The sequence below is a fragment of the Oryzias melastigma genome, linkage group LG14, assembly GCF_002922805.2.
Source record: "Oryzias melastigma strain HK-1 linkage group LG14, ASM292280v2, whole genome shotgun sequence".
Classification (NCBI taxonomy): Eukaryota; Metazoa; Chordata; class Actinopteri; order Beloniformes; family Adrianichthyidae; genus Oryzias; species Oryzias melastigma.
The window spans coordinates 10,850,357-10,876,840 of NC_050525.1; the positions used below are offsets into that span (position 1 = coordinate 10,850,357).

Here is a 26,484-nt window from a genome sequence, read left to right on the forward strand (position 1 = left end):
CTACACGCTAGCTGCGTTAGTGCATTTACAATAACTCCCAACCTTGTTTGAAACGTGTAAAAACACAGATGATACAGCTAAAACAAACTATGACTCACTTATTCCCAATTGGATTATTAGCGTAATCACAATAACTCCCAATCAAACATTATGTGAATCTCTTAAAATCACTACGACTTCAGGAATTATTCCATATGCAGTTTAAGGCGATCTAGATTATAAGGCGTCTTTTTTTTTTGAAAAAAATTAAAGGCTTTTTAAGTGCGGCTTGTAGTGTGGAAGATGCAGTAAGTGTTGGTTTCTTGAGGCAGACATGACTTGTAAGTTCTTCATGGTGCCTGCAGTTTCACTTAGCCAAACCTGACTGATTCGTGGAGTGGTGAAATCCTTCTCATCTTTACTTCCTTCTGAGATGCTATTTTTACTTACATTTTGAAAACAGGGTGGAAACTTTTATCATTTATTATTAAGAAACGCATAAAAAAATCTCAGCTTTTTTTGTAACTTCTGCTTCGAAACTGCGCTTTGAATATCACTGACTGGTTTAAATAAAAAAAATGTAATGATTGCAGCTTAGCACATGATGGCACTATACATTCAGCTAAGAGTTTGTTATGTAAGACATGCTTGGTGTTCACCTACAGCTAAACGCTTTAGGTCAAGGTGCATTTATTTTTACACTTTTGCTACAGAAAAAAAATGTGTGACTTAAAAAAAATATATCTGAAAAGAGAGAAATGTTCCCTTTAACAGATTTTTAATGGTTTGATGCTACAGGAAACAGCACAGACTCAGTGGAGTAGAGGGCAGACAAACGGACTGCGTTGCATCACTAAATCTAACAAGTAGTGCTTCTGCATTTTGATCACATCTCAGACTTAAGTGTCCTTCATGATTCAGCAACGCTCTAGAAACTGATCTGCATGGTGACTGGCATCAGAGGAATTCTAACTCGCTGGCAATTTGCAGCAGAAAATTGAAGCACAGCAATTTTGGGCCTTTTTGTAAGCAAAATGTCAAGATCTTTAAACTGTGATTTCAATAAAGTGCATTGTTTCACCGGAGTTTCTTTATATACTATAGTGACTTGCCTTCTTAAAGAAGGCTAAAAAATGTTACATTTTAAAGAGAAGAAACATAAGGTTGGATTTTTATCTTTTACTTTTAAGCCAAAAAAATGTTCCAGTAGCTTGTTTTAACTTGGGTTAAAAGATTTTCAAATTGTTAAAGACATAAGATAAAGGTCACAGTCCCAGTCAAAGCGGTGGTGATTCAAAGAAAAGTCACATTTAGACCAAACTTTCCTGTTCTGTCATAAAGATGCAGTTTTACTGTTCAAATTGTTTCACAAATGACTGTTGAAAACATTTATAAACCTTTTACCTAATTTAAGCATGAAAAGCACTCAATATAGTTTTAAAAGAGCCCTACTCTAATCGTTGTCTATTTGGCTAGTTTCAATTACATATTTTGAAGTTGTCAAAAAAATATTTTTTAATATATGGATTACGTGTACAGGAAGTGTATCAAATGGAAACACTTAAACAGAGTAAAAACTATGAAGAGGCTCATGATAAACATTTATCCAAGAACACCTGAGTGGTACTGACAAAAAAATACATAAAAATTGTCATTCTCTTGAGTAAAAGCTTTTTTTACTTAATTTAAAACAAACAAAAAAGCTTTTTTTATAAAATGTTTGAATTTTCTATCTTTTCCATTTTTTTTGTATTTTTACATTTGTCATTTTTTAGGTCTGGACCATCCACACAAAGCACCACCTGCTTATTGCCCCATCTTTTTTCTCAACCGGCCTCAGCTGGTTTCCGCTGGGGGCCCCGGAGCCTTCAGGGACCCTCGGAAATCCGAGTACTGATCAGAGGACAGACCGGCCCTATATAAATATATGTATTTCTACATTTAAACCAAATACATTTTCCAACAAAGATAAAACTGTGAAAATATTTTAAAACAAAATTGAACTGTGCTGTAAAAACCCCTGGTTCAACCCCCAGCTGGCTTCCTTCTTTCTGTGTATGTTCTCCCTGTGGATGCATAGGTCTCCTCCAGGTACTCCAGCTTCCTCTCACAGTCCAAAAACATGCTCTTTGGACACTAAATTGTCTCTTAGATGTGAGTGTGTGGCCCTGCAATGGATTGGTGAACCATCCCACATGCACCCTGTCTTTACCTGACACAGTATCTGGATAGGCTCCTGCACTCTCATGACCCTGAACTGGAATAAGTAGGTTTAGAGGATGGATGTATATAGTTGTACAACAGAGACAGACATAAATTAGCTATGATTATGCTGTTTTTAGCTAAAATCAATAAACTTGGTTCTACAGAGCGACAGCAACTCTTTAAAAATTCACCTCTGAGATGTCATTCATTTGTTTACATGCTCCTCCACTAGTTTACAGTCCCTCACACCTCCAACCTGATAATAGCTACACCCTCTACTCCTGATTCACAGCAGTTTGAATAAAGAAATACTAAGAAATGCCACAAAACAGGTTTTTAAGGTTTAAAGAAGGTTAGGTTTTTCACATTTTTTGTCTCACCTTCCTGGATCACAAATTTCATTCATTTAATATAGGTTCTGGATATATTTTTTATGTCTTGATTTGAGGTACTGTTGGAATCCATAAATCCGTGTTTTTCACAGCAAAAAAACCTAACATCTCAGCTTCAAAGTGGAACATTTTAAAGCACAAAAAAAACTCAGACAATGTGTTCAGGTTCTTCTTTTCAGCAGCACAGAATTGAAAGTAAATGGTATTTTACCCCAAATGTTCACATGATTTTAAAATAAAACTACACAAAGATTTACTTGTTGTTCAGAGAATATCACAAAGTCTCCCTGGAAATCATTGATCTTTGACTACCTAGACATGGATCCCCTGGATAATTGATTTTTTTAAACTTTAGTCAGTTCCAAATTGGTGCACAGAGAAGTCCTCATGACACTTGTGGCAGATATTTAGGGAAAACTTGCTCCTCTAGTTCCTCTTTCTTTAAAATGTGTCAAAACTATCTCCGTTTTAGTCTTTCAGACATTTTATTAATTTATTTACAAGGACGTTTGAGACTATATTTGGACAATAGTTAAAAAATGTTGCAGAAAAAGATTCAGTTAATACATTTTTCTGCAAAGATTATTAATATCCTAGAGTTCTTTTTCCTTTTGAATATATAAATAAATTGTTGATTTTTCCTTACTTTAATAGATCCTTCAAAGTCATAAATATAAATTAGGATATTCTGCAGATTCTATAAAGTCACAAATTGATTGACTGATTTGATGGTGGTTTGCTGTGTTTGTTTTTTTAACTCTTGCCTTATAATGTTTTCTTCTCTATGTGGAAATAAACTTTCATCAGTAAAGATGTTTTTAGAGCCTGAGCAAAGATCTTCTCACCTTCTCTTCAGCTAAAATATGTGTATCCCTAAAGCTGATAGCTTTATTCGGCTCGTCATCCATATTTCCACAATAAGGACCCAGAGCATGCTGCACTGCACGTATGAGTTTATCTTTTCTCATCCTTTCCACAGCAGAACTTTAAAACATCTCTTCCAAGTAGTTGATGTGCCAGTGAGCCGGCCTGCAAGCCAATTATTTTCTCTGTAGACAGCACAAAGTGATGTCAGATTCCTCTTCTGGCTTCTCCTAATAACTGACAAGGTATAGAGGGCGAGCATCATTTACTGCTGCCATGCCTCCTCCCTTCATCTCAGCCCTCCAGCTTGTTTTGAGTGAGTTTCCCTCCTGCTTCCAGCCACATTCAATAAGATTCACCCTTTGTGTTCTTTTTTGCACTGCCATCTTGTGTTCTTGCAAATCTGATGTTTTTCCTTTTCTATTTTTTTTTAAGAAAGCCTTACAGGAGTTTTTTAACACAACCTGCTGTTGTAAATACAGGTATCTTTTTAGTATCATTCGTGTATCTTTACACAAGGAAAAGTTCATTTTTATAATAGAAGAGATGATTTTTCATCTTTCTTTTTGTGAGTTGGTGTTTTACATGCAGCTGAAATCAGCGTTTGGAAAATTAACCAAAAACTTAATTTTGCAAAAGACAAAAAACAAAAAAAGTACAATTAATTCACATTATATAATTATTGTAACGACAAGATTAAAAAAATGAATGGATTTGATGACATTTAATCAAAAGGAATATTCACATAGTAAAATATTTACTAAAAAGACAGATATTTTCAAGTTAATAAAGAAAAAAATTAATCTTTGCTCTCAATTTAAACTTTTTTCTTTCTTTTCACATTATAGCTTTTTCTTGAAAGGTCTATTTTGGTGTGAGCACTGCAGGTAAAACACAATCTAACACATAACTTCAAAATAAAATCACAAAAAAATTAAAGGAATCACAACATAGCTTTTCCAAAGGAAAAAAGACCGGTTCATATTAAACCATGTTTACATAATTATTTAAATACACCTTTTTTCAACAACCAACTTTAAGTGAAAGGCTTTACATGAACTCTGACAATGAATGGTCATACTTTAGGTGCCCTCTTGTGGTGACAGACAGCATACCAACAAAGTTCTATGATATGTTATGTTATGAGATAAACTGACATTAAAATCACTTTTGGAAGCTTTTATCCTAATATTAGGGGGGGTAAATGTATTAATTATACATTCATTTTGCTTTGTTTATTGATGAAAATAGTCAAATATACTTTCTGACTTCCAAATGATGCTTTACAAAGTAATAATTAATAAAAGCATTGTTTTGACAGTTCTAACAGATAACCGGCAGCCTCTTGCAATCCTCACAATCACGAAGCGGTGCATCAAAACCAGTGCAACAAGGTTGCTGCAGCCCATTTCTGCCTGAAACCCAAGCGCCAATTGCAATCCCCATAGTGCCTGGGTCACATTATCAATGGTAGCCCAGAATTAGGCTGGTACCCAAACAAAGGACGTCCAAATGCACCAGATAAAGTTTATCTGATCAACCTAATCTGTATTGACAGCTTGGGTCTATATGCCAAAGCTCAATATCTCTTTGAGCGAGCAGTTTTCCATTCTAACATGTTTTCCATTGCGGCTACTGATCGGCCAAAACCTAAAATGTGTAGGAATCGGATTGGGCGGGTAACAAGCCTTACTCCAGCAGCTGGAAAGACTGATGAGACAGGCAAAATTTAAGCCTGCAGCATAGCGGGGGGAGGCTGAGGATGTGGTATCTCCCGCTCTCATCTCAGAGGCACAGACAAGGCAAGGTCAGTGTTAAGGTCAGTGGTTGCAGAGCGGGAAGTGTTTGGCGATCGGGAGAATATATGTGGTGGCAGCCGGTTAGGGAAGAGGAGAGTAAAAAACGGAACGAGGAGGATGGACTGGTTAAAAACAAAGACAAGCAACAACACCACGAGAGCCACTTGACCATGTGGACGGATGAGATCAGTTTGAAAGGATGTGTGTGAAGTGGACTAGTCATACAAGCTAAAATAACTAAAAATATGATTTATCTGTAAAAAAACAAAAAAAAAAAATACAAACCAAACTTCCCTGAGTGATCCAGCTTGACATTAAGCTGTGGATTTGGGAAAAAAATAAAAAAAACAGGTGAGACTATTTTTATTTCTCTGTCAGGACAAAGCTCTCCAAAAGGCCAAAATGCACATGTTTCCTCTGCACAGGTGATAGGACGGCTCCTCGCTGGGCTTTAAAGCCCTTCATCATCATCTGTAACACAGAGCTCTCTCTGGAGTCATACAAACAGCAGCCAGAACATTCCAGGGAGCTGCAGGGGCACGAGCTTATCTCCCAGCCCAGTGGAGCAGGTAAATGATGTCGTCATCATCCACTTGTGTTGGAGCCTGATAGGGCTAAAAGAGCCCTGCGTGCAAGGACGGGCCACTGAGGTCAGAAATGCAGATTTTCGGCTTTTGAAAAAAGATTTGGTTTGTTGGGAAAATTTTTATTCTTTTCATTCTTCAAAAGCCTGGGAGTTTTCTTTTGTAGAACTCATGGGGACATTATGTGATCCTTTGGGGCAGCATGGGCTAATTGTGATATGTTAAGGTGCTTTTGAGCACTTTATATCAATGAAAACTGTAATTTCAGGAGTCTGCAGGCATAATTAGCGAGCGCTGAGGAGCTTTTAGGATGGATGTTTCAAAGACAAAATTGGGGTTTCTTTTTCTCATAAGTAATGGGTAATAATGTGAGAGTCTGGATATCAATGTGGTCCATCTACCTGCGATGCCTCCAGCGCAGTTTAATTAACTCGTACTGTATGGGGTTACAGAAAGAGAGGGGGGGTAGATCACTCACGAGTAAAAAAACACATCCTCTCCCACTGATCTTACTTCAGACTGTTCCCCTGTGTGGTCACAAAGACACAATTCCCCACAAATCATGATGACTTGACAGGGTTTAAACACAATCACCTTTGAGGAAAATCAATGAGGAAAACAGAAATGTTATTTGTTAGATTTATCATTGCTTGATCCCAGCTGGCCAAAAGAGGCTTCTGCAAAAATGTTAAATGATCCCAGGCGAGATGGAACAGCAGGAAGTCTGTCGTTTGAGGGGCAGCTAATTCCTGAAATAGGGCTGTCAATTATGCATGCTTCAGTCTGGCTCTTTCCCTGCAGCTCGAGAGGTGCTTTAGCTCAGCAGAGACGGTGCCGAAAAGGCAAGGACACTAGAGGGAGACAATTTGTTCACATCTGCAGTTGTCTCCGCAGCTTCACTGTAATGGGCTCTCCTGAGGAAAAAAGCCGAGATCTCTCAATCCGCAGCGATCAATATGAAATCATTCACAGAATCCGGGGCATCCTTTCAATAACATCTCAAAAGTGTCCAAATAAGCAAGAAAAAATATGGTGAGAAGGTGCTTATGCTGAGCTCTCTTAAAGCAGAAGATTTGTTGGGATATAAGAGCACAGCGAGAACATGTGGTGAGCTTCTGTTGTGTTTGTGCGAAATCCCCCCAAGAGTTCAGGTTTCACTTTAAGACGAGCATCATCTGCCACCATATGCGTTTTTGCATCCTCTTTAAATCAAACATTTTATTTAGCAGAAACTCTTTCTAGGAAAAACAACTGCAGGAAAAATAACCCTCCAAGGTCAAGAAAAGATTATGAGGGTGTAAAGCGATTACTGCAACAGGAAACAGGATGCCTCCTCTCAAAACAGCGTCTTGTAACGCCATCACTGAGTCTTCTCTCTTTCCTTTTCCCTTCAGCTTATTCACAATCTATTGAGTGCACTTCTTTTTTCCCTAAATCCTTCACTTATAGTTGCGTGTTGAATTTCTGAGAAAAACTTCAGTTTGGTTGCCCTAATGCAACAAATTATGATTAAAATTCCAAGCACAAGACGTAGACTTTTCCTTTTCTTGAATTACCCGTTACCAAATTAATGAAAATGTCAAGTGCTGAGGCTGTAATAGTGATGGAAATGTGAACTTGCATCACTTTCAAGAGTGGGGTTAAAAAAAAAAAAAAAAGCTATCCATTCTTATTTAAATGCTCAACTCTTGCAACAAGCTGAAAAAGTCAAGTTTTTAAAAGAGGAATAAGCATTTTGGGCACCAGGGCCGGATATAGACGTGGGCAGGGGGGCCCGATGCCCACAAAAATGCCATAACGAGCCCCCCCCAAGTGTAATGACCCACAAGAATCCACAATTACCTTAAGAAATAAAAATTACACAAAAAAACAATAAAATGAAATAAAGAAACAGCAAAACATACAAAATGATGCAAAAATAACAATGAAAGCAGTTTTGTTTAAAATCTTCACACGTTTCCCCTTTATTCGCCGTTAAAATAACAGAACAGGAGGAGCTACCCCTAAAAAATGTGGAGTGATTTTAGCCGAGACGTGATACGCGCGTCGACCGTGGCAGTCAAACAGAATAAGGCACGCCGTGAGTTGTCTCAACTCCAACTCTGCCTCTCAACCCTTGATAAAATAATGCAAAAAGTCACAGCAGCTGTTCTTCTTCTGTCACGTTTTACTCGCTTCTCTTTCATGGTTTATCTGAGAAGTCCAAATAATGCAGGGTTCCTGCACGGCACACACAGCCGCTCTTTATATTTTAGGCTCAAAACAGAGGTTGGTAGGTTAAATCCACACCTTGTCAAGCAGGAACACTTTGTCTCTGTAGCTACCTGAATGCATATTTTCTTGCTTTTATATTTTAGGCTTTTAGTCCGACGTCTTCTCCTGTCTGACATGAACGATGACAATAATAAGTAATAGTCTCCCACTCACACGTGTCACATTTTCTTTGACTAGTTCAGAATTAGCCACTATTTTCCGCCGCGCCTTTGTTTCAGATCTACAGAGGGGTGCTTTTGTCTATAGGTGCTAAACTGACAAAAGTGTTGCTGTTTGGGTTTTTATCTCCGTCATTGTTTCAAAAACAGGCTGGCTGGCCAGATAAAGAACATCCCCCTGGAGCCCTCAACAGTCAGCTAAGACAGGCCTTTAAAACAGAAAAAAGTCCCAATACATGAATACTAACAGAAGCACAAGCAGCATTTTAAATAATAGGTTTCTAGAGTTTCCTTTGATGCTGACCTCTGACCTCTGACGTTTCCGATGCATTATATCAGATATAAAAAACACTTTTTTATATTTTCACTTGTTTTCTTTAAAAATTAATGCAAATGATAAAATCCCCCTCCCTACAAGTCCTGCATGTTCATTTATTGTTAATATCTTCGCCAGCTTCTTCCTCATCAAGGTTATTAGAGGGCAAAGCCAGTTTATCTCCACGTGTATTGTGCAGAGGCCAGGCCTGACAGCTCATTATAGGTCCTCTAGATGACAAGATCCATAATTACACTACCATATGTAAGGTTACCACACTTTATTGATCCCCACAGGCTGGGTTTTCTTCCTCTTTGGCTGGCTATCATAATGATTAGTCAAGGGTGAGACCTGCAGGTCAGCTAAAAATATTCAGTGACTACTTCAAAGCACCGACAAACTTGTAACGCAATAAAAAAAAGGCAACGTTTTGAACATTTTTGGTGCAGAATGCTTTTCCTGCTGATACATTTTACTGTTATTTCATGCAAATGTGTTGTCACATTCACAACCGGGTGTTAAGTAAAGTTGTGTAAGAAAAATGCACTGTGCTGATAATAACTACAGTAAAAGTAACCGCTGTGGCTGAACTATTTTAGGAGGTAAACAGAAGCTGTACTCAAGGGGGAGCAGTGTTAGAAGAAAATGGTTTTGACTTTTAACTTGAATAAAAAATTACATATTTGTTTATAATCTTTCCTGGACTACTGGGATGTTACTCATGTGAAGAAAAGAAATACTAAAAACTAAACAAAACAGAAGAATTTCAAAGTAAAATCCTACTGAAGTAAAAGTAAAAAGTGCTTTTTAAAAAAACTTTTTTATGGTAAAGTACGACTGTAACTAAATACTCCAGTATTAAAAAAAAGTACTTCTATTTTTGCCTAATATTTGTTCATTTAGATAAAAAAAGTTTACAATAGTAAAGTTTTGGTTAAAAAAAGGGATATATTTATTTGTAGTCTTTCTGAGGCTAATAGGACTACACTATTACTAATGTAAAGAAAAAAATACTGAAACAAGTATTTCAAAGTAAAATTATATTCTAGTAAAAGCATTTTTTTAAATACTTACAATACTTTGTAAAAAGGTAACTAAATACTCCAGTATTTTGAAACATTTTTAATTTGATTTATGCTTGAAATTTATTTGTCAGATAAAAAAGTTTTGAAAAGTAAATATTGTGAAAATTTTTGACTAGTTTGTTCATAGTCCTGTGTCTACAATGGGACAATTACTGATATAAAAAAAGAAATAGTAATTCAAATTAGTATTTCAAAGTAAATTTTCATTCAAATAAAAGTAAAAAGTATTTCTTAGTTACTTAAGTGAAGTAAAGTAAAAAAGTAACTAAATACTGTATTATTATATAGTATTTTGAAAATGTTTGCTTTGATTTTTGCTTAATATTTATTTATTTGGATAAAAAAGTTTGCAAAATAAAAATGTTAAATTAAAAATATTATATATATTTTATAGTCTTTCTGGGACAAATGGGACAACTGTTGATATAAGGAAAAACAATGCTAAAGTAGTTTTTTCAGAGTAAATTTATTCTCAAGTAAAAGTAAAAAAGTACTGTTTAACTACTTACATGAGGTGAAGTAACAAAGTAACTAAATACTCTAGTTTTTTAAAGATTTTTACTTTGGATTTTGCTTGAGATTTATTTATTTTCAATAAAAAAGTTAGCAAAAGTAAATTTTTGATTAAAAATGGGACATATTTGTTCATAGTTTTTTCTGTGACAAATGGGACAGTTTCTGATGTTAAGAAAAACAACGCTCAAATAAGTTTTTCAAAGTAAAATTGTACTTATTAAAAGTAAAAGGTAAGGTTAAAGAATATTACTTTGTAGTACACTTAAAAATGTTATCAGATAATAAAACTATTGATTCCTGAAATTGCTTGTATAAAGTAATTATCATTCAATTACAGATATATTACCTGCGATGCCTGTAATACACTTTGTTTTGGCAGCAAGACACTTGCATTTTAATAGAATCTGATATTTTTTATATAACTTCATCTGAAGCATAACAGGTAAGATAATTTTAATATTAAAAACTAAATAATGAAGGTTTCTCACTTTTGTCTGAATCCTGCCTGATTTGCAGGAGCAACGTGCGCCCCTCGCGCGCCTTATTGCTTAATTAAATGACAAATCGGAGGATCGGTTCGCAGGTTGCCCGAATTGACGTCAATCGGATTGGTTAGGTGACAGAGGCAGGCTCCGCCCCCCTGTGAGCCAAGGTAGAGAGGGAGGAGGAGGGAGCGAGGGGGCTGAGCTGATCCCACGTGTGACGCTTTCATTCCCGGCTCAGTAATATTCTCATAGCGGGGCTTTGCATATCGCCTGCCCTATCTGTGTATGTCTGTCACTGTTACTGTAGTCCCAGCCGATAGTTTGGACTAGATATGGAAGGAGACGGGAGTCAAGCCACATCCGGAAGCCTAAATGATTCACAACATGACCCGGGGTAAGAATTTTCTAAATTTAAACCGTCTTTTTTCATGTTACAACATCTTGGAGAGGACTTCGCCTGGCGTACCGGATTCGCAGCCTCTTTTTATTTTTTTTTATTTTTAAACAGATTTTAAGCTTTGAAGCGACACTAACCCCCCTTCCTCCCCCCCTCCTTTTTAAATGTAGATAATTAGCACGCGCGTGTGTGTTTTCATAGTCCCCCTTTTATCCTTTAAGGTCGCTTTTAGAAGTAGTTAGTCGTCAAAATGGCCGAACTGACATCTGGACTCACTTCTGTTGTGTTTTCCCCTTACAGTAAAATGTTTATCGGTGGCCTCAGCTGGCAGACCTCACCAGGTGAGACTGTTATTCTTCGATATTTCGGCTTGTTTTGTCCGTCGCTGCTGTGACTGACTGGAGAGTGCTCGCCGGCGGCTGCCTCGGCGGTGAACGTGCGCCGCGCGCCGGGGGTACTGTATGGGATATCTTGTCTGTGTGTGCTTGTACGGTGTTATTTTTGATCTCCGTCCATCTGAAGTCCTCTATTCGACCCCTATGCGCATCGCGGGGTATTTTTGAAAGACGAAAACAAGCGTGCCCCGTCCGCTTTCGCTGCCAAATGACCCGACATGTCCTCCTTTTCTTTCTCTCCACAGACAGCCTTAGAGACTATTTTAGTAAATTCGGAGAAATAAGAGAATGTATGGTGATGAGAGACCCCACGACAAAACGATCAAGGTAAAAACGCCGTTTTTATGTATTTATTTTCCATTCCCCGCTGCACTTTTTCCCCCTCTTCTCCCGCTCACATGACGATGCCGCTTTACTTTGACCGTGTTTAGTCTTAATCCGGCGTGTGTGTCCGCGCGCCCATGTGCGCCTGCGTGTGGTTTCACAGCAAGCCAGATAAGCTTAAATGCTCGCTGCTGTAAAGCTGCGGCCGAATGCAATTTGACATTGACTTTGTGACTGCAGCACAGTGTCGGTGCTGCGTCGCCTCTCATTGTAACACAGCAAAAAATTGATGATCAGCACTAGACCTGCTCCATAACCCGAATTAGGTGCATGAACATTAAGGTTATATGAGTTAAAAAAAAGAAATACATAACATGCAATTGACTAAAATTTTTTTCTTGTTTGTTTTTTTTGCAGAGGATTTGGGTTTGTTACGTTTACAGATGCTGCCAGTGTAGATAAAGTCTTAGCCCAACAGCACCACGAATTAGACTCAAAGACGGTAAGTTCATTTTATCCACATTCATTAGTCTGTCCGTTTTATCTATTTATTTATTTATTTTATTTGCCAACTGGGACTTTCCACTGCTTAAGTCTGTGCGGGCAAACACCCTTTAGATTACATGGGCCGTGTTAATCAGAACCAGTCTTCTTTCACCACAACCCCACGTCAAATATGATTCTTTTACTCTGGTTGAGTGTGTCTGACACACCCCCTTTCTTTGCTGCAGCCACATGTTCAGCGCGCACATATCTCATGTGGACACAGAAGGGCGTGCTGTCTCAGGATCTGCTGCCCTGCTACTGTTGACCCAGCAGAATTTTTTTTTCTTTTTTTTTGCCTCCTGATGCTCTGATAATGCACAAAAAACTGTGTTTTGAACCAAAACAGAGCCTCAACTCCAAAAAAACACAGAGTTCTGATGCACGTGGCTGGAACTAATGATAAATGCAGCGTATGATAGCAGGTGGTGGAGCACTGTCTTATATTCCTGCCAGTATCAAATTGGTGTTTGGTTTGAAAGTCAACAGGAAGGCAGCGCACAGGCGTGCACTCATCTCTAGGAAAACTAAGGAACTGTAGCGCGATTGACTTTTGGAATTTGTCAGGGGATGAATAATTTAAGATGCTAGTCGTTTTTGAGAGATTTTTTTCGAGTGATGGATTAGATAGGCTTCAGCTGAAATTATATTTGTCTGAGATTTCTTCTTCTTAATATTCAGATATGCCGGCGTGGCGGGCTTGCGCTCGCATGATCAGCAGAGGCGCCGAGTGTGTGTTACCCATTCCAGCTCTTTGTAGAGCTAAGATTTTTCGCAGATAAGTTCAGGTAGCTGTATTGCTAGGAATCTTTGCATGCTAGCCATTTTAATTAATGCAAATCTTAAATTGCATTTATTTGTGGCTGTAAAGTTTCTGGACATTGAGAACAATTATTGACCCACTGACTGTATAGAGAACTTTAGGAAGAACCAAGAAGCCAAAATCCCATAGACTTCTATTGATAGATAAGCAGCGATTACTCAGTCATATTTAGAAGAACCATTCTTGCTCTACTAAATGTTGTTTCTACTCCTATTTTTTTCATAATATTTTTTCAATTGATTCTTGTTATAAACTGACCAATCAGATACCTCAATAAAAGTATTGTCAAAAGATTTGACTGATGGATTTCATTTAGGTCACTTTCAGTAGATGGGTTTTGCACTTCCAACAATCTCACTCGGGGGCTCGTCCGGGATATCCCATTTGGCCGATATTCAGATTCCCGAAAGTGATTGCCATAGAAACGTTGACCCAAGTTGCATCCAAATTCATTCACAGCTCACTACTTAGTGCACTATAGTGCGTTTGCCATTTTTGTAGTGGGTGTCCAAGTCTACAATTCCAAAGTCCAGTTCCCTAGAAATGTTTTTTAAGTCTCTGCGCAAAAATGCTTAGATGCTCACTAGATTGGTGAATATAGATCATATTTAGTTGCATTTTATTATTATTTTTTGTATTAACAATCAAAGTTTTCATTATTAGAACACACCAGATTTATAAATAGTCTTTATAAAGTTGTCATATTTATTAGGTTTTTACTTTGGGAAATTGTTGATGTCATTTTGCCTTAAAAAATAAAAGAAACATAGTTCTGCACTATTTATTTTTATAGTTTTATAGTAGTATAGTAGTAGTATCTGATTTGGACCGATCTCTCCTTACTGACGTCTTCTGGCTCCAACATGGCGACGTCCGCATTGCAAAAAATTCTCGACTGTGAATTGACTTCCTTTAGTTGGACCCAGAAGTAAGCCATTTTTTATGGGTGACGTCACATGCATTCGGTCCAGTTCTCATTTACAGTCAATGTGTTGACCTCAATATTACTGCAAAAAAATAAACTCTGTTGACTAATTTAAAGACTCAATTCAGGTAAAAACTGCTTGCAATGACTCGTCAGAGGTTACCACAGGTCAGGCTTTGTAGCTTCCAGCTGGAAAATGTGTCGCGGTGTTTCAGCACAGACACATTGAACTTGTTATCATCCCGGCCCTGTCAGTTTCGTTATAGCCTTCATGGGGAAAGAAAAGGCGGATAGCGAATAACAATGGCTTCATTTTCTGCTGCAAATCTGCAGATATGGAGTAAACTCAAGGTGAAATGACCAATGAACGAAGCTGACAGCTTAGCAAGACTCATAAAGTAGAGATGGGGTAGGGGTGGGGGGGCGAACGCAGCACGTTGCTTTACGGGGGTGATGTTTCAAACATACTTTGAATTTTTGAGCGTTTTTTTTTTGATAACTTCAAGTTTGACATTTTGAATGAAGAGCTTCGTGACAGCTTGACAGCATATGCACTAACAGCAAAGGTCGTGGGGGAAGGGAGCGATGGAGGTGTGTGTGGGGGGTGCACACATAGAAATACACCTGTGAGGACGCCTGCTCAGCGTCAGGGTTTTGCTGATGCTTGATAAGCAGAACTGGTGTTGCTTTAAAGCGTTTCTACCCACCCCTCCACAGGCAGTTTTACAAAATTCCTCATATTTGAACTAATCCATTAACGTCTTCCCAACACCTCATTACACTGCGGTTAATTTCATATCACCTTCTGCAACTAATATGAAAGACTTTTGATCATTTTCTAATAACCAGAAACATTCTGTCTTGATCAAAACAGCAGCAACATTTATCTGTTTTACAGAGGCGTAAAATATTAATAACAGATTATCATTGCGACAGCTGGACAGCCACCATGCAGCACATTTATTATAGGACAGACTCAATCTACCCTTTTATATCTATTACCTGGTTGGCTTGACATCCCATTCTCCCCGTTTTGTCCCTCGTTTGAGAACTGACAGTTCCTCACCCCGAGAACTGAACGGTGACATTTGAAGGTCTGACGAAAAGACTCGGGAATGCAAAGCCACGGCGAAGTTCTGCATCCTAACCCCACTGCCACTCACTCCGGCACTCACTCGAAAGGGCTTGTTGTGAAGGATTTCATTCTTTATTTTTTTTGCCCCCTTCAGTCTTTTTTCTTGGAAAAATCAATGCACCTCGCAGCCAAAACCCAATTCAGACTTAAGAAGGGGCATTTTTTCTCCCCTTTTTAGTAGAGAGCTAACAACAAACAGGAAGAGACTCCTGAACTGAGGTGTTCAAGGATTAAAGAGTTTGTATCAGATTTTTATATGTATTTTTATCCAGTTTTCCAGAGCAAAGTTGGCTTGTTATTTTGTCTTATGTGTGCACATATCACAGGGGTAAAATTCTAAAATAACCAGCGATTATTACTGATGTTTTAAGGCTAATTATGCACTTTATATACTTGAATCAGACAATTTTCTCTTAAACTCTCAAAGTTTAAACCTTTGAAAAATAGGTTTAATACTATAGAAATAAAACAAAGATGTGATTTATGTAGACATCCCAAGGAGACGATTGATTGACAAGGCCTTGAGCCAATCAGGATGCAGAACACACTGCTCTAAAAAAAAAAAAAAAAAAAAAAAGAAGCATGCAAAATTGCACAAACAAAAAAGCAATATAGCAAAGACTACACTAGTAATACTGACTGCTGTAAGGATTCTTTGAGGATAGCTTCAATCGGAAGTTTTAACATGTCTGTAATCAGTGGGAAATTAAGCGGCTGAAGTTCCCAGAAACATCTGCAGAAGTGGATTTTCTTGAGCTGCTGGGTTTATATTCAGAAAACATAGATCAGAAGATTACACACATTGGAGAAAGCTGTTTGCGTTGTCTTCCTCACCATTCATCATTGTAGCGTATCTCTGGGTTGTCCAGACTGCATTGCATTAACATCTATCATGTCTTTTATAGAGTTGCTCTGCAGAAATAGAAAAGATAAACTGGTGGAGAGAATGTGCGTAGTTGTTGATGTGTAAGCAGATGTTGCTCTGACAGTAGTCGTTTACTGTTACAGCACACCAAAAAAGTCCATAACAGGGTCTTTGTTGCCACGAAGCAGCAGACTTGTCATGTCATTATTTTTTTTAAAACAAATGAAGGAGATTACAATCAGATTAATTTAGGATTAGGTTAGTTTTTGGCTTGTTCCACACTTTTTCAAGCTTTTCTCTTAGTTTTTTAATCACATTAAAAGCAAAGGAATAAGTGAAAGCATCCCCTCCTTCAGTTAGGTTATTTGTCGTGTTCGTTTGTGTCGTTTTGACACTTTTTCAAAACAAAACCTTGAGTGGAGTGGTAAATATTTAATGAGTTTAGCTGCTGTAAATTTTCAAGTGTTGTTTGAGTACTAGAGGAAGGCCTCAATGTAATGAAGTTTTCTTCAAAGGATTGTTATATTAATCTAACCAAAATTCTTAAATATAACTAAACCACATGAGTAAACACAAACACTCATGAATTTGACAGGAGACAGTGTAAAACCAAAACACTTGTTCTGTGGTAATCTTTGTAGCTTGTCGGTTTAACATTATGTGATAATAGCAGGGTCAAATTAACAAATGAGCTGCATGCAGCTTTAGAGTAGATTTTGCCCATTTGGATTGCCATAAAACTATAAAAATATTTGTAAAAGTTACAATTTGTATAGTGGTTTATTATAGATTTTTAAAATAGCACATACTTTAGAAAGATCTTTATTTTTTAAATTTAATATTACATTATTTTTTTTAGATCAAAACAAACAAAATATTGTAAAATAAAGAACAGATTAAAAAAGAGATACTGCAACAATCTAGAATAATTTCCTTTTTAATTTTTTTAATTAATTTATTTTAAATATTTGAAATGAAATTTCAGCTAATCTTAGCAGCCAACAAATAACACAATGTAAATTCTCCCTTCTTGTTTAATATCATAAAGAGCTTTGAATTGCTGTAAATAGAGAATAAATTAAATCCTATGGTGAAAGAAAAATCTGACTTGCAGTGAAGCATGGCGGTGGTCTTATCACGCTGTAAAACTTATTTTTTTGCTTGACTATTTGAGTGAAAGGAGTAATGAAGTAGAAAGATCATAGCATTTCATTTAATGTGTGGGAAAAAGGTTATGTTTGCATTTTAGCGAGATAAATTTTTAGATGTCATACTGAACAACTGTTAGCCCTGAGGGTTTTTTAAAAAAAAAAATCTGCTCTTTGGAACAACATGTCAGTTTTGATTAGGTGTGCATGTGAACAAATTTGTTTTTTGGAGAAGAAACAACTAGATTGAGGTCTCAGTCTTATGCAAGTACATAAAAAGTGCTGCATCTCAGTCCATACCATTAACAGTATAAAAACTGGACTGAGTCATCCCCTCACAGAAAGTACCTGCTGGTTCCAAGTAGCCAAAATCCTATAGACTTCTATAGAGAAATAAACAGTCATTATATTTGTCAGAATACCTATTATTGCTCTGATACTTTATTTTTTTTTAGCATGTTTGTGATAATCCTAATTTACTTCAAGTTATTCAAATCATAAACTGACCAATCAGACACCTCAATAAAAGTATGTGGTCATTAAAAATGTTTGACAGATTCTCCTGAGCCTGTTTTCAGTGGTAGGGGCGTGGACTTTCAAAACCCCTTATTGGCAAGAGTGGTTGCCATAGAAACATTGAATCAGACCTACGACGTTCATATTGCGAAAAATTGCAGCCAAAAGGATTTAATCGGAAGTAAGGGGGTGACGTCACACTCACTCGGTCCAGTTCTCATATACAGATAATGGTTCATAAACAACTGCAAGGCATGACGGTGGAGGTATGATGATTAGGACTTGTTGAAGCCTATGATGACCACCTTATCCAACTATTCTGAATGTAGGACTTTTTGTCCAATACTGAAAGTTTAAATTGGGTCAGGTTTCGCATTAGTTTTTACACAAAATTGATCCCATTACAGAAACAGTTATCACAACTTTATTTTCCTGATAATTTCGTTTTTGACTTAGCTTTAATATTTACCAACTTTAAAGATAATCTAACTACTCAAATCCTTTCCCTCATATGTTAGGATTTAGGGGCAGCTGTGGTGCAGAGGTGGAGCGGTTGTCCTCTGATCTGAACATTGCTTGTTCTGTCCCTTGCTTGTGTTAGTGTCCTTAGGCAAAACACCGAACCTCACATTGCTCCTGGTGGGTAAAGGATCTGCGGTTCGGCAGTGGAGTCTTCATCAGTGTATTAATGGGACTGTGACTATAAACCTCTTTAGCCTTCTAAGAAAGTAGTGAAGGGGTATACGCCATTTACAATTTTTTGCAATTAAAATTATTTTTTTACTAAGACTCCATCACCAGTAAAGGGTGACAGTTTTAAGATTGACACATTCTGGAGTTCCAGGTAATAAATCTGTTCTTATAGTTTTGATGTTTACAGTGAGGCAGGAAATAGGTTTGGAGACATCACCAAAGCAGGCACGAATAGGCAGCAGCTCAATACAATGTGGACAGAAAGTCAAACGCAGGAGCCAAACCCGCCCGCGTTAAAGTGCGAGCAGGTGCTTTGTCTTTTTGCGTTTAATTAAGGGCAAAGTCAGTAACAGTGAGTCCTGTATCTGTCACGTTTCTCATGCAGATCACTGGGTGTTTGCTCAGGCGGCGAAGCCCGCTTCCTCTACAAACTTCCCATCGCAAATCTAAGGATCATAAGGAACTGGCTTTTTGAGGTGTTATTTTACAACAAAAATCAGTGGAGATTGACAGCGCAGATATGGCACATTTATGTTGTAATTTCTTGTCTGGTCTCTTGTTATCACACATGCACACCTGTGGACCCGTTCACACACTTATATTGGGAGAAGCTGCAAGCTTTGATAAGGCTTTTTCCTTTTAGCTTAAACAGCGCAGCACCACGCTTGTGTAGATATGTCTTAAGAGAGAAGAGAGTTTACCCAGGAGCTGCAATAATATATGAAATCCTTTTTTTTTTTTTGCTTTTTTAAGATGTGAACTTAAGATAGATGCTGTTTTCTGCCCTGATCTCCCACAGTCACATGCAAAAGTAGCCCTCGGAGGCTCACTTGTAAAAAGGAGTGGGAGATAAAAAGATGCTGGGGTGGGGTTAGGGGGGGGATTTCCTCTTGGTCTGTTCTCATTTATTATGTTGACTTATCAGGTTGTATAATGTCTTGAGGAAATCCACTTCTGCTCCTCCGGGAGATCATACAACAAAGGTGCATCTAAACATACTGGGCGCAACTTTTCTAATTGTGAGAAAAATGGAGCGAGCGGGCGGTTTGGCTTTAGGCTGCAGCTATGTGAGGTAATTCACTAGTAGCACACCCCTTAGCATGTCGTGCCGATGTGCCCCACACGAATTGAACCGTGTAAACTGGTTAGATAGTTAAGATTTATCTAAAGCACTCGTACTGCAAAAAGGCACACATCCTGTAATTGCAGGGCTCTTTGAAAATGACATTACATTAGTGGTTGCCAGTCAATTGTACATAAAAGATTCTGCTACCATGAGATTGCAAAAGTAATTGAATCAAAGGGGGAAAAAAGGACCTCATACATCGTATTGACAGCTCTAGATAACAGCAGCTGCTAATAATAAGACTCTAATCTATGCACCAAATGAAATATTTTCAAAAAAAAACCTTCACATTTATCATGTTTGATTACTAGGTCTTTCTCTTGGCTAAAATCAGACTTTTGTTGCATATTGCTGAGAAAAAAAAAAAAAAAAAACAATAGGTAAACAACATAATGTAGATTGTTATTCTGAGTTCCATTCTGGTAAGCGTTTTGATTACAGCTTACGTTTCAATATGCTGCATCTTCAGCTACAGTAATTTCTCTCCATAACAATTTGATATTATGGTCGTATTCTCCAGCCCTACATGTCTTTGGCACATTCAGGTCGGAGCAGATTGTTCATTTAGCTCCAAGTCTGATTTCTGCCTGTGATTTTTTTTCTTTTTCTTTTTTTTTCCGCTTGGAAGAAACCCCCAAAGATCAGGGTTAATAAAATAGTTTTACTGCTGTTATATGAGGACCACAGCACTGCAGCTGAATCAGAGGAGCAGCTTCAGTTATGCATCTTCATTTTATGATGTTTAATACGTTTCCCGGGTTTTAATGTGACTTGTGTGTGTGATTTTTAGCAGATTGCAATGTTCTTTCCAGAGAGCAGCATCTCTCTCCTCGCAACCCTGCCACGCACCACCTTGTTTTTCCACTGTGTTCCTGATGCTCATGAACACTGACACCTGCGAATGTGAGTGAGGCCTCTAGTTGCTTTGGAGTTATCCGTGGTCCTCGGTGACCTCGCTGACTATTACAGACCTTGCTTTTTGCTAGCCAACCTGTGCTAATGCACAGTCTTCAGGGGGGGGTGTCCAGATTCCTGGGATGTGGTTTTGTAACCTTTTCCAGCCTGATGAGCATCAACAGCTCCTGTTCCAGGGATCTTCAAAACCATCCCACATGGGTATTTGGCTAATAGAGAATCATTTCCATCTTAATTTTAACCTTAATCTCAAATATTTACTTCGTTTAGTATCTTACAAATGTGATTTCTAAGCTATCATCACACAGATTCCTCAATTACCTTGCTGTCAATCTTTTGCCTTTTTAGGGTTTCTTCTTGAGAAAAGAAAAAAAATGTGTATATATTTAGAAATAAAATGATAAAACCTAAGAATGTGTGAATGCTTACAGCATTACAGCATTCACACTACAGAGATTCTCCTGCTCCTTTCTGTACGTTTTTCAGCACGTAAAAACTCAATAACACTCTCAGTGATTTCAGCAATCTTGGTATCAAAATATTATGCTTGTTCAGAATACTGCTTGTACTTTTGGTATTCATAAACTTTATAGTTTTCGAAATAAAGTAAATATATGAGAAATTGCTCAAATCCTTAAAAAACTTTCTGAAATTCTTTAAATTCTTCAGTAACTACTGGTTTTTTTAGGGTAATTTGGAATTCAGCTTTTAATTTTAGTACTATGCTAGCTGTTTTGTCAAAATTAGACTTTATTTTAAAGTTCTTTAGGTGATTTTAGAGTTTAGCATGTATTTTAGCATTATCTGTTTTGACCAAATTAGATATATTTTCCAGTTTTTTGGCTAATTTAGCATTTAGCTAATATTTTGGCAAGCTTTCAGCTTCAGCGTTTTTAGCAATCAGTTTTAGTGTTTTCAGTTATCAGTTTGAGCATTTTTAGCAGCCACATTCAGCTTACAGCATTCACTCTTGCATTATTGTACGTAATGCTATGTATCTAGCTAAAAATATTTTTTCTCAAAAATGACCAGAATTTCATATCAATAAAGCACAAAAGTTTTGAAGTGAAATCAGGGGCGGAGCTACAGGGGGGCAGAGGAAAAAGCTTTGCTCCCCACTCGCCCTCCAATTTAGCAGTCAATATCAGTACTTATATTGACAAAGATACATTAAAAAAAACATCAATACAAGCTTCTGTAAGCCTTACAAAAAGTAACAGTTAAAATAAAAATTAAATTAAGTTAACATTTAAAGACCCACTGCAATGGCAATTGTGTTTTTGATGTTTCTAACAGGTTTTTGTAGCAGTTTTGTCACATTGGAGGACATATATAAATATAATAAAAGAAAAATTGCACTTTTGAGTATTTGTTGGGCGATATTGTGGTAAATCAGGTGCAATCAAATAAAATAAACTAAAAAGCCTGTAGTTTCTATATAAAAGTACAATTAACGGGCCACAAGCTCCCTGCTCTGCTCCATTCCGATGCATCCCCTTGCAGACAAATAGATTCATGTACATCGTCGTTATCCTCGTCCGACCTGGAATCTGGCTCAAAACTATATGGCTAGATAGCTCTGATATTGCTCACCATTTTTGTGCACTGCTAATGTTAGGTTAGAGTTGAAAGGAGCTGTAGGCCAGAGGGATGATAGGATATCAGTGTAGGCTTACTTCTGCCGCTCGTCAAAATACAGGTTTTTTGATTTTGTCTAAAAATTGTATAATCATAATAATTTTTTTACATTATATCAAAGGATAATTGGAGATTGTAACATAAATTAACATTAAATTAAAATAACATTTTATTTTCCATCTTTCCAAAATCTTCCCCTTTTATAAAATGTTTGAGTGATACACAAACATTTTGAAAAATAATAAAAAGATTTTTATGTGTTAAAAAAATGCTTTATTGGTTACTGTTGTGCACATAATATTTAGCATTCAAAATATAAATAAAAAAATACGATATATTAATTGAGAAGAAATCATATTCGAGCTTACGACGAGGATTGAAAACTTCTTGTAAATTGAAAAAAACCCTACTCTCCGCAGGGTATTAATCGCAACTCTCCTCCTAATTTCTAATTTTTCTTAAGGAGGCATTCATCTTTTTATGTTATCTAAAAAGGCACTCATACATTTCTTACAAAGATTGTTTAGTAAATCCTCACTTTGTGCTGTTCTGAGTGTGACTCAAACAATCATTGTAATATAATTCCGTGCAGGCAGTTGTTTCCTTCTGATAATTGTAATATCTTAAGCTGACAAAAGACTTTGACATTTAATACTTTTTAAGTGCTCCTTTGTGCATTGAGGAAAACAAATTTCTTAATAGTAAACAGAAATTCTCAGCAGGACGGAAACACAAACCGTTAATGAGATAAAGATGGGGTGTGATGCTTGTTTTTTAATTTTTTTTGCAAGATCTCTCAAAGCTAGATGAATTGTCAAGTATTGGACTTTGGTATTCAAAGCATAATGTGCTATGTTTGCTCAATTAGGTTGCACAAAATAATTGAGTTTGAATTGGTCATGCCTGGGGTTGTGTGCTAACACCAATCTTTAAATGAAATTCATTACAAGCAGGGTAACCGGGCCCAGGTGTTATTGAATTCATTTCTCATTTTGACCTGATTTAGAGCGATAATGGTAATAAGTGATACTGGCAGAAAGATGACAGTGACATTGTGGCATCGCAGCTTCCCTTCAAACAGATTAAAATGCAGTGAGTCTCAATGGCTTAATTGATCCGTGCAGATGGCGCCTTTTCTTTGTGAGTTTCAATTGTTTTTTCCCCCAGCAGGGTACAATATAATTTTCTTTAAGAACTCCATCTGTGCTGAAGAAAAACTTTCAGAAATGCTTAGCGTTAGCAGGCAGAATTCACATTACTCAGTATTATATGTGACAAAATGGGAGAAAAAGAAAAAAACAGAAAAGAAATATTATTTTATGTTCATTTTCAAACTCATTATTATTCCAACAAGGACAATTTAGGTTGACATTGCTGTTGAGGCAGTTCATGACTCTTCACTGTAAGTGCAAGGTTGATGAGACCCCTTTCAGCCCCCCCACCACATACCTTCAGAGCAGGGAAATTAATGAGGAAAATGAAGCTAATAGTATAACAAGCTCAAGATGGAGAAACGGGCTGATGTGACGCTTCCTCCTGGTTGTTTGGCAATATCTGGAGGCGTCACTGGCCTCAGACTCTCATTTTCTTCCTGTCATAGTCAATCAGGGATTCCTGCCTAAAATAAAAGTGATGCTGTGCTGCAACCATGACCAGCAGAATGTTGGTTTTGGTTGGTCTGCATACGAGATTATTTTCCCTTTTACTGCCGCGGCGGGGATTAGAAAATATCTACCTGTCTAAATGAAATGCATGAAAAAACGTATTACTAATGTTTAGGTTTTAAATGCAATCACTAGTTGCAACAATCAATATGTGGTTATGCGGTCTTCTAAATCACATTGCTTGGCGGAAAAAAAAAAAAAAAGGTTGTACTTATAATGTTCCTTTCAGCTCCTTCAGGAAGGAGGTCGTTTGCTGCAGAGTTTAACAAGATCAGTGGTATTGGTCCATTCTACCAAATACTTTGGCCTGCTGAGGGACGGTTTGAACTAAAAACCAAAGCAGATACTTGGCAGACTCGTTTGCTTGAATAATCACTCAGAATGAAAGTCATCTAGCAAAAATAGGGTAATTTATAATAGGGACTTATATATTTTGATTGTGTCTTTTTATTTGAATTGTTTTTTTTTAAGTTAATATTGTTAAAGCCTTAGTCACATGCACTGGTATGCAAGTTGAGCGGGTTTTTGGGTTGCCTGGGCTGGCAGAGAGTCATAGACAAGCATCTTAAAGGGGCCGCAGGTGTGTCTTGCAGTTCCCTTAAAACGTGTACGGCCACCTCAAGGCCGTACACTTGAGTGAATAGATCTTTAATCTCATGGTTTAGTTCAGAACAGAAATCTCTTGTAGATCACAAAGTTCAGGACTCGATCCGAAAGTGGTCTCGCGCCAGAATAAATGATTTTACCAGTCTGAATTCACCCTAAGTGTTAGCTACGACCTGTCACCTGCAGCATACCCGTAGGAAACAAATTACAGAGCAATCTTTGACTTTGATATTTCCTGTGGGCTACCTTTATGCCCCTACAAGTTTACCAGTTTTCTGTTTGTAGACAGCCCACATCCACCCTGTAAGGGCAGTTGCGTCTAAGGATTTACTTTAAAGTTTAGGCAGCCATCTACAAACTATAAACCAACATGTTTCATCTTGAAATTGTACCTTAATCTTCATCTACAAGGAAGGTGTAAAACACAGCATGTCAAGTTTGACATATATTTTGTAGCAGAAGTATTTCTTTAGAAAAGAAAATCCCCTCCTTTGTTAAAGGCTGTGTTGGTTCATTTAAGAGCACTTTTATTGTAATTGCAATAACTCCTGCCAACCATGAATGCTGCATCAGGCTTTAGAAATGGCTCTCCAATTTAAAAGATAAACTCATCTCAAGCAAATTATGTTGTTTGGAGAAATTGTCATTGTGATGAGTTAAAGAAAAGAAAAGGAACATTAAATAATGCGTAGATTTGTGTTAGTAGAAATATAATTTCTGATTACATTCTGTTTTTTTGTAAAATTTTAGGTTTTATTTCTTTGAGCAAATTTTTTTTTTTTTTCCTGTTAGTATAAAACCAAGTGGACTTGTCCTTTATGTACTTGTCATCCAGAAAAAGGCAGTTTCAGAGTAAAATATTTTTACTTTTTAATTTACTATTTGTCATAGCTCTGAGATATCTTTACAAAAGCCTATCGGCTGATGAACTTCGTTTACATTTTATTTTTATGCAGTTTGACCAAATAGATTCATGTGATCAATTCAATTTCAGCTGCATATTTGGCTTTTTCTCGATGCTCTTCTAGTCATTCAGCTTTTATGTGAACGACCAGCTCATGCGCATTAACAGCGCCGCTCTCTCCTGTGGCACCTTGACAATGCACCCTTTGCTGGTGGAATCATTTTTGCTGGTTGACTGCTTCTGAGGAGGGTCATCATGGCTCTGAATTTACATCACCTTTACACAATCTGTCTGATTGTGGATTGTCACCTTATTTGCAATTCTCCAGTTTGCAGTATTGGTTCATTTTCCTTCATGAATAAATGAAGGCGTGTAATCTGCATAATATTTGTCAAACCAATATTTGCCTCATTGATTTGATTGAGTTCTCTTCATCCACCTTAAGTACCTGTGTAAAAACCTTTTGATGTTTTAAATCACCTTTTTTGTCCAAATAAGAAATCTCCATTGTATAAATGAAGGACACATTTGGTTTAAATGATTTTTTTTTTCAATGTATCAGTGAATTAAGAAAAATGTGGGCTTCAAAATGTTACTTAATGAAATGTTTTTTGCCTTGCTGAATTTTACAGCAAAATTTTCTCTTCTCGTTTTTAGATTGATCCTAAGGTTGCCTTTCCACGTCGCGCTCAGCCTAAGGTAAGAATCGACCGGACGCTATCTGTGCTTAAAAACTTGTCACCATAACTCGTGTGCTCACTAGCGTTGGGATAAATTGATTTATTAGAGTTTGCGTCTAAATTTGTAGTAAAAAAATATATATTTGTTTGTTCTTTCAAAATAAGAGGGAGGTGTGAGAGGAATTTGGAAGAAAATTGCTCAGTTTGGGAAAACATGACAAAATAATGTGATTAGATCACTTTTCAATTACGATTTTGACCCAAAAAAAAGAAACTTTAGCAATATTAAGCTAAAGAAAATGCATTGTAATTCAAAACAATGAAAACTATCAGCCATTTTTTAGGTTTTTAGTATTGAGTTTTAAAAATCTTTTTTTGTTTTTATAATCATGTTACTGACTACAGCCTCCACATTTAAGATAATGTTTGAAGGAATGGGACATTTATTGCAATTAATTATCACTTTATATGCTTGTTTTAAATATGAAAGCACTGCTTCAAAATAAAAGCTGAAGAATCTGTCAGTTCTT

General features: G+C 37.0%; 1 protein-coding gene across 8 annotated transcripts in view; it reads left to right on the plus strand.

The window, feature by feature from the left end:
* Nucleotides 1-10,801: 10,801 nt before the first annotated feature.
* The window catches only part of LOC112142593 (RNA-binding protein Musashi homolog 2), a 311,624-nt gene continuing 295,941 nt past the window's right edge, over nt 10,802-26,484 (plus strand). For 3 of the 8 annotated variants that reach the window (XM_024266053.2, XM_024266054.2, XM_024266055.2), the window contains exons 1-5: nt 10,802-11,051; nt 11,355-11,395; nt 11,695-11,776; nt 12,191-12,275; nt 25,932-25,973. In XM_024266053.2, coding sequence (XP_024121821.1) covers nt 10,990-11,051; nt 11,355-11,395; nt 11,695-11,776; nt 12,191-12,275; nt 25,932-25,973 — 312 coding nt within the window. In that variant the 5' untranslated portion in view covers nt 10,802-10,989. The remainder of the gene's footprint in view (nt 11,052-11,354; nt 11,396-11,694; nt 11,777-12,190; nt 12,276-25,931; nt 25,974-26,484) is intronic. The other 5 variants (XM_024266058.2, XM_024266056.2, XM_024266057.2 and 2 more) reach the window with 3 other exon arrangements.